This window comes from Rhinolophus ferrumequinum, chromosome 17 (genome assembly GCF_004115265.2).
Source record: "Rhinolophus ferrumequinum isolate MPI-CBG mRhiFer1 chromosome 17, mRhiFer1_v1.p, whole genome shotgun sequence".
In the NCBI taxonomy this organism is placed as follows: Eukaryota; Metazoa; Chordata; class Mammalia; order Chiroptera; family Rhinolophidae; genus Rhinolophus; species Rhinolophus ferrumequinum.
The window spans coordinates 5,148,876-5,163,370 of NC_046300.1; the positions used below are offsets into that span (position 1 = coordinate 5,148,876).

At 57.8% G+C, this 14,495-nt stretch overlaps 1 protein-coding gene across 2 annotated transcripts in view; it reads left to right on the forward strand.

The window, feature by feature from the left end:
- Nucleotides 1–971: 971 nt before the first annotated feature.
- POC1A (POC1 centriolar protein A) overlaps nucleotides 972–14,495 on the forward strand; it is a 66,458-nt gene continuing 52,934 nt past the window's right edge. Inside the window, exons 1-6 of one of the 2 annotated variants that reach the window (XM_033131464.1) lie at nucleotides 973–1,294; nucleotides 3,731–3,815; nucleotides 4,803–4,974; nucleotides 5,383–5,562; nucleotides 6,812–6,919; nucleotides 7,838–7,953. In XM_033131464.1, coding sequence (XP_032987355.1) covers nucleotides 1,277–1,294; nucleotides 3,731–3,815; nucleotides 4,803–4,974; nucleotides 5,383–5,562; nucleotides 6,812–6,919; nucleotides 7,838–7,953 — 679 coding nt within the window. In that variant the 5' untranslated portion in view covers nucleotides 973–1,276. Of the gene's footprint in view, nucleotides 1,295–3,730; nucleotides 3,816–4,802; nucleotides 4,975–5,382; nucleotides 5,563–6,811; nucleotides 6,920–7,837; nucleotides 7,954–14,495 lie in introns of both variants that reach the window. The other variant, XM_033131465.1, reaches the window with a different exon arrangement.

Consider the following 14,495-nt stretch of genomic DNA (forward strand, 5'->3'; position numbering starts at 1 on the left):
CTCCTGCCTCTTTACTCCTACCACCAATGGACTTCATGTAACTTTCCTGACATCTTCTCCTTTGATTCTAATGTATAAAAGCTGCAAAACCTCTGTTCTCCAGAGCATTTTCTCAATCTGAGATTTTGCTTCCGGGCATGGCCTCAAAATTTTGGCTCAAATAAACTCATAAAACTTTTCTAGGCTGGATATTCTTTCGTGGGCAGAAGTTTCTTGAATCTTGCGAAACATCAGGTCCAGGTCAGTTCCAGGTTGTCAAGATGTGCTGAGTGAGGTGGGGTAGAAAGGTGGAGACAAACACAGCCCGCGCCTTCCGACAGCAGAAAGTGAGCAAGGACGGCCTCTGGTGGCCAGGCCCCTAGATTGTCTCCTCTTTTCAACATATAATTAATTTATAAGGGCTTCCCAGGGCTGACGAGTCCGGAGAGGCCCAGGCTGCACCACACTCCCTCATATGGGGAAACTAAGGCCCAAAGAACAGAGGTATTCTCTGCCCCCCCCCACCCCTTCCCGCCTCCCCCGCCCCCCCCCCCCCCCCCCAGCGAAGCAGAGCATGGACTGAGAATGAAATTCAGGTTTCTTCACTCCACGGATGTGATTCCAAGAGACTAGTGTTCTTTTAAATGGACACTTGTTTTAAGCGCGTTCTGAGGAGCGAACCATTTAAAGAGTTCCCCAGGGGCGAAGCAATGGTTCTTAATAAGGTATTGAGCGAAAACCCTGCCTCCCTGACGCTTTAAGAAGACATACGTAAAATGACCTAGCGGCCCTCCACTTCCTGGATTCCTAAAGTTTTCGCTGCGGGTGGTAAATCCCGGGCCCCTCAATCCCGCCCTTAAGGCATCTTGGGAAATGTAGTTCCCCCTTCCTCCAAACACAAGGTGGCCGCCGTCTTGGAACTGCATTTCCCAGAAGGCCGTGCTCGCCGTCTCCGTAGCCCGGCTACAGGCGGGTGGGGCGAACCCCTCATCCTGGGCTTTTTAATTTCTCCGGGGGAATGAGTGACGGTGGACAGAGACCTTTGGCGGCGCCTTCCGTAAGTTGCCTAGCCTGGCGAAGCTGGGAGCGGAGACCGTGGACTCGGCCCTACCTCTGCTTCCGATTGGGAGGCAAATAACGGAGGCGCCGCGTCTCCTTTAATCGCGGTGGGCGGGTCGCCGGGACGCGACTCGCGTTGCTATTGGCGGCGGTTAGGGGCGCGGAAACTAAACGCGCTGCAACGGTAGCCTCTGCCTCCTCCGGCTGCTCCGGCGCCTCGGGCGCCCCGGGCCCTGCCATGGCCTCGCCCTACCCGGTAAGTTCCTGCGGCGGCGGTCGCCTGGGCTTTAGTCTCCCCGCGGAGACAGTGGGCGCCTGGCCGGGGAGAAGTCTGCGAGGGGGGCGGTTGGGACTTCGGGTTCCGAGCCCGTCCTCTCCCGCCCCAGTTTATCGTCTGTGTAGGGGGGGCTGAGTTGGGCCACGTAGTGAGGCCTTGTGCGGGCTACCAGGGCGAACACACCAGTCCCTGCCCCCAGGATTTGCGTCCCAGCTGGGGAGACAGCGGGACAGCCTGACTGGAGGTGTGACCTGACGCCAGCGCCGGGCCTCTGGCCTCGGTCTCGCCATCCTGAGCAGTGGATGACTAGATGGGGGCTGTGGAGAGTACACCCTACTCCAGCGTATGGGAACAGCAGGCCCCAGGGATGCCCGGGACGGCTTGTGCCTGCATGTGACCTAAACCGGGTTGCCGTCTGTGAGTCCCGGGTTCGGCCATAGGCCAGAGGGGAGCACCCCACACACAGCCCGTCGTTGTGAGAAGTTGTTTCGAATTTGCCTGGACTTCTGGCTGGGTTGAGAGTTCAGGAGACTGGGTGGTGGCCTGTTGGTCCCCTTAGGTATCTGGGGACACGAGCAGAGGGCTCAAACTAGGATCCAGGCCTACTGATCCCTAGTCTAGCGCCCTTCCCACAAGACCCTTTCTCCCAGCCCGCAGGCAAGGAACTACTGAGCCCATGGGATTGGGGGAGAGGGTGTTGGGAGATTCCAGGCCCCTTCTGGTTAGGGGTGGACCTGAACGTGCCTCTGCCCTGTGAGCCTACAGGTGGGCATTATCTTACTCTTGCTCTTCTCAGAGACTCAGGCGGGGCCAGCTGCCCCTCCCTCTCTTGTTGAAAGGGGGACTCAGGCTGGTGTGTTGGGGGTAGAGCTGGGCACTGGGCCATGGGGACTTTTGTTCTGGTTACAGCTGTGTGGCGTGGCACTGGCCTTGCCCTACCCCAAGGACATTTTTCCCCAAGAGGGGAGCTTGCTGGGCTTCCTGGTGCACCCGGAGTGCTTCTTTGAGGTTCCTGAGCTTTGGGGCTCTGGAGTACCATCTGCATGGCTTCTGCAGCAGGGTCCTGAACTGGGGCTTCTCTGATGCTGGATGGAGTGGGTAGTGGTGATGCCAGGGGCCTCTCCACAGCTGACCTTTGGGTGCACTAACCATTCTGCAGTGGGATCTGATTCCTGAGGTGGGGTGTGCTGTAAGGCCCCCATTTTCTCTCGTCTTTTTAAAAAAATAACTTTATTGAGACACACCATAGAATTCACTTTCTTAAAAGTATAAAATTCAGTGGTTTTTAGTGATTTCACAGTGTCATGCAGCCATCATCACTATCTAATTCCAGAACATTTTTGCCACCCCAGAAAAACCCTGAACCCCATTAAAATAGTCACTCCCCTTCCTTCTCATTTCCTCCCTCCCCAAAACCCCTGGCAATCACCAATCTGTTTCTGTCTCTATGGATTCGCCTGTTCTGGACATTTCATATAGATGGAATCAGACAAAATGTGGCCTTTGGTGTCTGGCTTCTTTCACTAGGAATATGTTTTTAAGGTTCAGCCATGTCCTAGTGTGAGTCAGTGCTTCATTCCTCCCATGGCTGAATAATGTGCCATTGTGTGGATATAACACATCTTGTTTATCTAATCATCCACTGATGGGCATTAAGTTTGTCTGCTTTTTGGTTATTAGAATAATACTGCTATGAGCATTTGTGTACAGGGTTTTGTGTGAGCACGTTTTCAATTCTTTCGGATATTTACCTTGAATTGCTGGGCCATTTGATAATTCTGTTTAACTTTTTGAGGAGCTGCCAAACTGTTTTGTACAGAGGCTATTTTCTTGCTTTTTCTTTTTTTCAGATTTTAAAAATGACTTTGTGTTCACATTTTCATATGAATTTTAGGATCAGCTCGTTAATTTCTGCCAAAAAATACACTTGGGATTATCATAGGGATTCTGTTGAATCTGTAGATCAATTTGGAGAGTAGCATTTTAAAACTATCGGGTTTTCCAAACTATGAACATGGGATGTCTTTCCATTTATCGTGTTCTTTCTGAATTTCTTTCAATGATGTTTTGTAGTTTTCGCTGGATATATCTTGTACTTCTTTTGTGAATTATTCCTAAGTATTTTACATTTTTAAAATATATCATAACTGGAATTGTTACCTTACTTCTTCTGGATTGCTCATTGCTGGTGTACAGAAATACAATTGATTTTTGTATATTGATTTTGTATCCTAGAACCTTGCTGAACCTGTCTGTTAGTGCTAGTAGTCTTTTAGTGGGTTCCTTAGGATTTTCTACATACAAGACCATGCCATGAGCATTTTTAAACTCTCCTGGCTGTTACAGGAAGAGTCTTGGCTCTGGGGAAGGCTTTTCTCATCCAGCCTTCACACATTTGGCCCTGGTCTCCCCCAGGAGGACCCCTCGCTGGAGAGGCATTTTAAGGGCCACCGAGATGCAGTTACCTGTGTGGACTTCAGTCTCAACATGAAGCACCTGGGTAAGAGGAGGCATCTTGTCCTAGGCACGAGGTTATAAGCTGAGAAAGCCAAGTTTCCCCCTGGGAGGTGTGGTGTGGGGGAGGCAGGGCACAGTGAGGACCCCCGTGCTCTGTCTAGACCTGCGTCTCACTTCAGGCAGCCAGCTCTGGGCACTGGGCTTCGTGAGCTCCATTCTACATGCCAGGTGTGAGGCCCAGAGCGGCTGAGGGCCTTCCAAGGTCACCGCCACCTTTGAGGGTGGAACTGGGTTCCAGGTTTTTCCCTATACACCCCAGCCACCTCTTAGGTCTGGCCTGCAAAATGGGTCCTAAATAGTGGCTCCTTTTCCTTGGGTCTTTATCGATTCTGCTGTCCACGGTAACATGGGCACCTTGTCAGATGGGAAGGAAGTGGAGCAGGGCCTGGCACTCCCCTTCCCCACTGCCCTTGTACTGCAGCGGAGTGCCCCCCAACTTGGCCACCTGGGAGCTCATACACAGCTGACATGGCTGCAGCTGCCTTGTTTCTATGGGCGAGATTCCTCCTTCATCTTATGGGCAAGGTACCCTGCCAGAAGCTGCTGGCCTTGTGTCACTTCAGATTTGCAGGAAACTGAAATCAATTTTGGTCCATTTTTGGGGACCTCCTCTAGGCTTCTGAGTGGTACAAGGCCCATTGGATTGGGCTGGCTTTCCAGTGTTGGGAGGACTTGCTCTCCAGTGTCCTCAGGGTGTGTCTGTGGGGAGACCTGGGACCCTACGGGGCATGAGTTTTCCCATGAGACCCTGGGTTGCAAAGGGCTGACGTTTCTTGGGATGGTTCCCATGTGGGCCCATCGCTAGGAGAGCTGGCACACCTTGGGCTCTCCAAACTCCTGGTCCCCGTTCACTGGAGGTGTGATCTGTCCCTGTGGGGAAGCTGCTCCCCCTGTCCCTGTTGCCCCCAAGTCCTGGTGCGGACTCGAGGCCCACTAGAGCCGAGGGTCACAGTGTTCCTGCTCTCCTCAGCCAGCGGCTCCATGGACTCTTGCCTCATGGTCTGGCACATGAAGCCCCAGTCACGTGCCTACCGCTTTGCTGGCCACAAGGATGCCGTCACCTGTGTGAACTTCTCCCCTTCGGGACACCTGCTTGCTTCAGGCTCCCGCGACAAGACTGTCCGAATCTGGGTACCCAATGTGTAAGTTATAGACTTTGAGGGGCCTGAGTCTGGGGTCCTTGTGCCAGAGCTGTCCCCACCCCAGACCCCATCCTGACCCTGTACTGGTCACAGTGACACATCTACCCCACTTCCGAGAAGGTGCCATCAGAAGCTGAGGCTTCAGTTGGGGCCCTCCCTTTGGGGTTGGGAGAGGGATTCTGGGCAGACCCTAGCCATCCTGGAAGGGACTCTGCCTCATGCTTGCACAGGGCTGAGGTGGGGGCTCTGGCCACCCTATTGGGGCCCAGGTGCTCAGGCCTGGATTGACTCGAGGGGCCCCCGAGGGGTGAGGAGAGCCCTCACATGTCTGTTGGGGTTCCTCACTCGGGACGCCTGCCCCTCACGTCGCTGTCGGGGTTTCCTGACTCGAGACACCTGTTCCCACAGAAAAGGCGAGTCAACTGTGTTTCGTGCACACACGGCCACAGTGAGGAGCGTCCATTTCTGCAGCGATGGCCAGTCCCTCGTGACAGCCTCTGACGACAAGACAGTCAAGGTGTGGTCGACTCATCGCCAGAAATTCCTGTTCTCCCTGAGCCAACACATCAACTGGGTCCGCTGTGCCAGGTGAGCGTCGTCCTTCCTGAAGAGCCTTGGAGGGACCTGACTGGGGCACTGCCAGGTACCCGCATCATGACCTTGGGCAAGGTAGCTCCTCTTTAACCGTCCTGAGCCTCGGCTTCCTTATCTATGAAATGGGAACAAGAACAGTTCTCTCATGGTAAGCTGTTGAGAAGCTTCACTGAGCTGAAGCAGGACAAATAAGTCGTCCCGTTGCCAGCCATGCTGACCCGATGTCTCTGCTGACGCTGCCCACAGCCAGTCAACAGGGACCACTTATTAGCAATAGCAACCGTAACAAGGAGGTCATGTCAGCGCTGCTGCTACACAGGGCCTCTAATTCCTCCTGGCAGTCCTGCAAGCGCGGTGGTATTGCTCCCATTTGCAGATGAGACCTCCTGAGGCCAGAGTGGTGCAGTGGCTTGCCCCAGAGCATGGTGGGTAAGTGGTAGGATGAGGTTGAACCTGACTCTCGCACTAGGCCTTGCCTATTTTCCTCTGGGGTGTTCAGCTCCTCAGAGGTTGATTTTGCTCCAGAGCTGTTTAGGGTCTGGGCAGTCCTGTGGGGATGGGGCAACCCAAAGGCCCTTTCAGGGTCCAAGAATTGCAGACACAGATGTGCCTGCTTCCGGCTTATGCTGTTCCTTTCTATGGAGATCTCACCTGTCAAATCTCTGTGCTCCAAAGGAAGAGGCTGGGGGTGTCTGGGGACACTGGGAAACCATGCGAATCACAGGTCGGCCTGTGTCCTGGGGACCCCATGAAGTGACCTGTCCTCCAGGGCACCTGTTCCCTGTCCTGGGAGGCGCCTGTTGCTCTCAGAGGCCACACCATCAGGCTCCTGAGAAGAGGGCGGCCAGGCCAGCAGACGAGCATCAAGCGCACACCAGTCTTTGGTGGCGGGGCCCCAGGCCTCCCCCTTGCTGGCAGGTTGTGTTTTGCTGACCCGTTGTCAGAGTCACATGTAGACTCGGGGGACCTGGACTAGGCCAGTGATGCCGATGGCGGGCTTTGGGCCACCTTAATGCAAGTGGCACCAGCAGTCAGCACGCACAGGCCACGTGCAGAGCCGGGCCCTCCTATGCCTGCCCCGTCTCACCGAGGGGAAGCCACTTGCTCAGGGTCACAGGTTAGAGCAGGGCACGTGGCCCCACTGGTTCCCGGGGTCAGGGCAGGAAAGTGGCCGTGGAAGGTGCCGTGCGGTGCCCATTATGTCTGTTACTCGGTGGTGTGACCCGTGCCTTGCCTGACTCAGGTTCTCCCCCGACGGGCGACTCATCGTGTCTGCCAGTGATGACAAGACTGTCAAGCTGTGGGACCAGACCAGCCGGGAGTGTGTGCATTCGTACTGCGAGCACGGCGGGTGAGTCCCGGCCTCCGACACTGCGGGAGCCCAAGGAAAGCACAGACTGGGGTGTGCGGAGGCCCCCTGGCCTTCTGTGGCAGCCACGTCTCCGCTGCTCCCTGTCTCCACGTCTTTTCCTGTGTGGCTGGGAGCTTCAGCTTCATCCCCATCCCTGCAAATAAGGGGGACCTCAAGGCCTGTCATTCTTGGCGCCTCTCTTTTCCCTTCACTTCTAATTCTCAGAATTGTGAGCTGTCTGTCTGACTGCAGTTGAACCTAAAAAGCACATTAGTGTATTATCTATGTGATGGTTTTATAAGTGAAAGGCCCTTGTGGTCTTGTAGCGGGTGGTGGCTGTTCACACTGTGCCGTGTCATCGGGACAGGGAGGGGCTTGCATCTGGGCAGGGACTCACCTGTTCTGGACTCCTAAGTGAACCCTGGCTTTTGCCCCCTTCCATGAGGTTGGGAGGCCCAGGTAAGGGCCCCTCCAGAAAGCTGGCCATGATACCTGCCTGGGGGTCCCATATGGGTATATTGAGGACCTAGGGGCCCTGCTGACCCTTTGTCTGGGCCTCAGCGGGCAGGGCCTGCCTGCGTCCACCCTGGTGAGGGTGCCAGCTCTACCTCTGAAAGCCCCGGTAGCCGGCCGACCTTTGGTCTGAAGACGGCTTTCTTTACTTGTATTAATATGTAGACGTGGATGCTGGGACTTGCCCCCTGGGGAATCCTCCTGGGTCACGATAGTCACTGCTCTCATCCTCTCCTTCTTGCTCTCCCTTGGCCATCTGGTAAAGAAACAGGGTGGGAGGGAGGCATTCTGGGCTGAGGGACAGCGAGAGCACATGTGCAGGGATGGGACGATGCTGGATGTCTTGGGGTCTGTCCTGAGCCAGCACAGACTTCCTACAGCATGTGGTGGCTTCTATCTTTCCAGCTTCGTCACCTACGTGGACTTCCACCCCAGCGGCACGTGCATTGCTGCCGCCGGCATGGACAACACAGTGAAGGTGTGGGACGTGCGGACTCACCGGCTCTTGCAGCATTATCAGCGTGAGTGTCCACGAGCAGCCGCAGTGGGCCTGGGTGCCTGGGTCTCGCTCTTTGCTGTGGGGCTTAAATGGGCTTGAGGACAGCCCTGGCTGTGAGTAGGGTCCCGGGTCTGCTGGGCAGTCTGTGGTGTGGTTATCCTGCCTGTGAGCCTGGGCCAGGAGATGTGTGGTGCGACCTGGCGTCCACTACGCCCTTGGGTGCCCACGGATGAGGTGGCAGAGTTGCATGCACACTGCAGGGCCAGATAGGGGCCCTTGATGGGTCTCTCGCCAGGGCTCCTCGGGGCACCTCTCGGACTGCGCTTACCACTCACCTCCCCCGTGCAGGAGGCTCTACCCTCCAGGGCCAAGCTGACAACCCTTGACCTGTGCTGAAGGGGGCAGGTCTGTCAAACGTGGTCAGTGTCAGTGGGACATTGGCCACCTTTGGTCCCATGGTGTCCTCCACAGATGTCGAGCCGTGAGCCATATGGAGGGTCGATTTAGCTTGGGGCCCAGGTCAGGAGCCAGCCCCAGGGCTATGTCCCCCTATTTAGTTGTAGCCCTTAGAAAGCAGGGCAGTGGGCTGGGTCAGGCTCTAGGTAGAAGCGGGGGGCGCGGGCAGACTAGGGTGTGATTTGGGTGTGATAGCTGAAGGTGTTGGGGTGTGGAACTGGCCTGAGAGCAGGTGTGACTGGGCAGAGCCACGAGTCCCCCTGGCTGTGGGGAGGGCACAGGAGGCAGAACCAAGGTGGGCGGGCAGCTAGGCTCGGGGCTGAGGCCCGGAGGGACAGAGCGGGAGTTGTTGGAAGAACTGTGGTTGTTGACTTGGGACTCAGTTTGAAGTTCATGCGCTCACTTCTAGAAGTCACACCTGGAAAGGGTAAGGACATGTCTGGACAAAGGTGTGGCCTGGGGTTCAGGGCTTTCCCCCCAGCACCCTGCAAGCCCTTCTTAACGGATTCTCAGATGCTCCAGAACAGCACTTTGTTAGGGTAACCAAGGTGACAGACCTCTCAAGAAGGGGGAGTGGCCCCCCCCCCTCTTGAAAAGCAGAGTGGAGGGTGGGCTCTGCAGCCAGCTTCAGCTTCTTAGCTGTGTGACATGAGTGCGTCCCTTGAGACAGTGATAGGGCCTTTCTCAGAGCTCTTGTTGGGAAGGTATTGAGTTGGTCCATGTCAAGAACTTAGTGTCCGGCACAAACAGGAGCCAGGTATAGTGTTAGTGACGATGACAATTATGCTGAGTCTCAATCTGGAGTCAGGCAGGAGGTCCCGCGCCTCTGACCCGCCCGCCCAGCTGGTCAAGGCCTGCAGTACCCCACAACACCACCAGGTGGCAGGGGCCAGCCATGTGGACAGGGTCTTTCCTCCACAGGGAGCCAGACAGGTTTCTGTACCGGCAGCGGCGGGATCTGCCTTCTACTTGGAGGCCGTGCCTCTCCCTCCCCTCCTTCAGGTTTAGAAGCCTTTCCTCTGCTCCAGGCCAGACCTGAGTTAGAGGTGGGGACGGTGGGCAGGTGCGGAAGAGTGCTGGGCAGGAAGGCTGCCCCCGAGCGTGGGGTGAGGAGGGAGGGCCTGGACGGGAGAGCTGGGGAGGCAAGGTGGCGAGGCTGTGCGCTGGGGAGCAGCACTGGCTGTGTAGGGGGCGGGCGCAGTGCTTTCCTCTTGGGGTTTGAGGAGTCATGCAGTGCCGGGGAGTGGGTGGTACCGCGGGCGTCTTCGCACTGGGAGCCTCCAGGCCTGACGTCGGTGAGGTGCAGCAGCAGGTACCCACTGGGTAGGGCCTTGAATGCCAAGCTCTGGCCCAGGGTCCAAAGGTGCAGCCTGGCTGGCAGTGTGGGACCGGCGGGTCACTCGAGGAGTGAAGGGATGCGGGGCACATGAGGACAGCCGTGCTGAGCGTCGCTTGGGCAGGAAGCTGGCGAGCCTGGGTGACTGGGCGGTGGGCAGGCCGTGCCCGATGTCTGGGTGAGGCCCCGGGCGTCAGAGTGGAGCAGGGTCAGGCCCAGGGGAGGGGCTTTGGAGATTGACCAGAGGTAGAAGCTGATGATGGTGGTTGGAGGGGCCAGCTGGGTCCAGGGACCTGGGACATGAAAGGGCTGAGGCCATATCCTGGGTCCCTGTGACTGAGGGACCACAGAAGAGAAAGGTCCACAAAGCAGCCAGTGTGAGGGCTGGACCCCCTTCTGCCAGCACAGGAGGGCTGAGGAGGGCAGAGCCAGGGTCTCGTGCAGAGGTGGTCAGGAGGGGGGTGATGCAGAGCGGTCGAGGAGAGAGGAGGCTGCTGCAGACAGGTCCCTGGGGTTCTTGAGGGCGCAGGCCTGGGAGTGGGTGGGGGTGAGAGGTCAGCGACTGGCAGGGGCTGGGGACTCAAGGTGGCATTGGCTGAGTCCTGAGGACCTGAGGTGCATGAGGCTGTCAGGCCCCGTGGAGAGATTTCAGTCAGTTTTTCCTTCCTGCTGTCCTTTCCTCTTGTGACAGAGTCACTCCATGGAGTCACTCCACTGCAGCATCTTTTTCTCAAGCTGCCCTTAATATAGATCAGAAGCTTCGGGGGCTCGGAGTACCCCATAAACAACTAGGTTCCTTCTGAGCGCCCTGTACAATGCAGGACACATGATGGGTGTTCACAGGGCAGCAAACTCATCCCACCACCCGAGACTTCCCTCCGGGGCTCAGGGAGAAACGGGCCATGGGAGGGTGGAGGAACGCCTCTCCCCCTCATTGCGGCCTGAGGGCCCCGGCCAGGTCTGTTCAGGTCAAGCGGCCCCCAGAGAGCTCTGGGCAGAAACTTCTCCCTGAGAGGCTCTCCCAGCCCCCGAGCAGCAGCTGCTCCCCACGCCCAGAGGTGCAGGGGGATCTGTTTGGATGGAGGCTGATTCCCTGAGTGGGCTGTCAGCCCTCAGGCAGAGGCAGCTTGAGCTGTTTTCTGTCCCTGATTCCTAGGAAACCCATGGGAGAGTTTTTAAGGACACAGTGACATCCAGTGTTTCCCCTGGTGGCTCTGGATGAACAGCAGGCACTCCTGAGTGGGCTTGGGCGCGTGAGGCTGTTGGGCTCTTTGAGAGAATTTGGTTTGTGATACAAGGGTGTGTGGCCTGCCACTCTACGGTCGGGCTCCGGGGAGGGCGCATCCCGGCCGTGTGGGGTGGTTGGAGTCACTTTGGGCTACAGCAGGCAGCTGGTGCCGTTTGTCTTAGGCAGGGAGCTGGTTGGCTGTGGCCGATCCCGCAGGGAGCAGCTCTGATTTCCCAAGTGGGCGGGGCTGCGGGAGTCGGGGAGTACCCGTTCCCGGGAGGTGGGCTGGGCTCCATATGCTCGAGCCCACGCTAGGACTGTTCAGACATCTGAGCAGCAACCCCCGTCCTGGTTTCCAGGCACGTGCTGGTCCATCATCCCGTGACAGGCCTGGGTGGTCAGCAGGGCTGGGCTGCTCCCCATTTCACAGGGGGAAGTTTGAGGCTTGCGCATGGTCACGCACCTGGGAAGCTGGGAATGTGGGTCTCCGACTCAGGGCCCCTGAGCCTGGAGCCTGTCCACCGTCCCATGCTGGGCTCTTTGTACCATATTGATTCTAGTCATTTATGTGCCCAGGCCCCCGGGAGGACTTGGCTTGGCCCTCTCTGGAAGCTCCAGCTAGAGCTCAGAGTCCCAGGTTCTCTGCCATGGGGCCTCAGCATGCCCTGGTCCCCCTCCCCCAAGGTGTGGTCCCAGAGGGTTTCTAGCAGCTATGCAGCCAACAGGCAGGCCTGCACCCTTCGCTTGGCGTTTTGAGACCAAAAAGGTTGATCAGATCCCCCCCTGACCTGGCTAGCTCAGTGGCACTTTCCCGCCACCCCCATGTGAGGCTTACGTGACATTCGCAGAGAGGAGTGTTCACAGTGTCCTTTGCTGCTGGGATCAGAGCACCTTTGTGGTAAGAATTCAGAGGCCCAGTGATGCCAGAGCTGCCGGGTCCCTGGTAGTGCCAGATGCTCATCATGAGAAGCTACCCTGGGCGGCGGTGGGTTGTGGGAGTGGGGCGTGCCCCAGAAAGTTCCTCCTGCTTGGGCACCTGGGGTTTCTCTGGGCCCCCTGGCCAGTTTGGAGCTCGGTGGGCAGTGGAGCAGGTTTGCTGAGGGATTCTCCCTGCAGAGCTGTGTGGGCAGAGTGGGGGGGGGGGACCCAGGTTTCTCCCTCAGCCACCTGTTGCCCACAGGCTGTGGCCAGTTCCTGGTGCTTGGGGGCAGGCTCTGCATTGGCCTTGGTGCCACGCTCCCTGGGCTCCTGACTTGCAGACATCGGGGGGATGATAGCCAGGAGCCCCAGCTGTGTCTAAGTAGTAGCGATCTGCCATCAGGTGCCACTGGCACCGGACGTGGAGCCAAGCAGAGGACCTGCAACCTTGGGCTTGAAGAAAAATGGGTTTGTGCACAGTCACTGCTCGGGCTTCGTGATGAGAGGCTCACCCCCTTGGAGGCAGCCGAGCGTCTGTGGGAGCTATTGTGCAGGGACTATTGAATCTTATGAGGCCTCCCTGGGCGGCCTCATGACCTCTCTGGAGCTGAGAAGCTGCCCCAGGCTGGCGGGGCCGGTGGACAGGCAGGAGAGCGGGGGGGAAAGGCGGTTGGTCGTGGGCCTGGTGCGTCCCCAAAGCCTGGCATGCCAACTGCGCTCTTTTCTGGAGTGAATGGTTCCAGATGTCCCCCCCAACCCCCAGTCAGGAGGACTTTGATGTCACTGCCATTTATAGAGGAGCAGGGCTTCTGGTTCCCTTCCTCTAGGGGACGTTCCTCCCGTGGGAGGGCTTGAACAGGCAGGAGGCCCTGGCGTGATGTCCACATCCTGACCCCACTGCCCTGGTGGTACTGGGGTGCCCGGGGCTCCCTGAGCTCCCCTCTCCTGATCCAGTCTCCTGCCCCTGGCTACTCCTCTGCCAGCTTTGTTTCAGGTGGGACAGGGGTGGCATTCATCCCAGTGCAGGCTGCCAAGAGCTGCAGAAACAAGAGACGCGCACCCTAATCCAGGGCTCAGGCAGATGTCCCAGGAGCAGTGTTTAAGGGGAGATTGGGGCGTGCCGAGGTAGATGTAGGGCGAGCTGCCTCTCAGGGTGGTCCCCCGTGGGGCTGGGGGGTCCTGGTGGACAGGACTCCTGGCGGGGGGGGGTCTCTCAGTGTCCTGCCCGCCTCCCACCCCACCCCACTGCCAGTGTAACCAGCGTTGTACTGAGCACAGCCGGGCCCTCAGGAGTGCGGGGCCCTGGTGCACAGCCTGTAGGTGCACGACCGGGGAGCCTGCAGGCCCTCTCTGAGCTGGGCCTCGGTCTTCTGCCTCCCTGAACGTGACGTGACAAGGATTCACTTTATCATTCACTCAGTTGTATAATCACAGTGACTATTCTGGTGGTTAAAAAAATTATCCTGGAAGTATGCAGAGCAAAAATCAGAAGTCCCTCTATTGCTGTCCTCCCCAGAAATAATCCCAGCCTCTCTTTCAAGCCTCTGGTCCACATGCGTCCTCCGGGCGTGCACACGTGTGTGTGTCCCTGCACACGCCGTTAGGACGGTCACACTCTGCGTTGCTGATGTTATTTCTGCTACTGCTTGTGGCTGGTGCCATTTAGTTCCTGCGGGAGCCGGCTGTGGCTTCATCCGTCTGCCCTCCATGCCCCAGTTCCCATCAACACCAAGGGTGTTGGCTCGTCCCCCGTGACCTCGCACGTCCACAGCGTTCAGCCGTGAATATCGTCTTCCGGGAAGCCCTGCCTGTGTCCCCTCAGTGCTTGGGAACCTGTGTCCCCACCCAGGCACCTCAGTACATCATCCTGGCTGGTGTCGGAGGGGCTCGTGCACCCTGGGGGCTCTGCCGAGGGCCGTTCCCTAGTGGCTGTGTTGACTGGCGCAGCCACGTTCCTGCAAGCGGCCGCACAGCGCCATGGTGAGGGGTTGCTTTATGAATTTGTGGCTGTATTCGGGGCAGTTCTGGCTTGGCGGGGTCATGGTTTTCTTAGCTCCCTCACCAGGTCTGTGGTAATGGGTACGCAGGCACCCAGCTCTTCCTAAGAAGCTGTAACGTAGCTGGTCCACGCATTACCGTCTCCATGTGGCCTGTCCAGGTCCGACTCAGCCACTCACCAACCACTTTCTGAGTCAAGGACCCAACACAGCCCCTGTCTGACGGAGCATGTGGCCTCATGGGAGACACAGTGGTGAATCACCCAGCTGCACACAAGTGGAAAACCCCTGCTGTGAAGAGAGTGCACGGACCTGGGACTCAGGGTGCTTCTGGAGGACAAGCCAGGGGGTGACCAGAGGGGGAGGTCGGGGGGCTTCCCTCAGGAGGTGACTGCGCAGTGAGCTTCAAGTTCAGGGGAAGAGGCGGGCAAGTCTCCTGGGCCCATGGGGAGCAAAGCTGGGGAGCTAACAGGATAGGACGGGTGGCCAGACCTTGGAGAGCCACGGACACCAGGATGGATGGTGGGGCTCGGGCTGGGGCAGTGGGGAAAGAGTCTTGGGTGGGGTGGAGCTGTTGAGTGGGTGAAATGGCAGGGGACACTGGGGGCTCACTGTGCAGAGGCTTGACC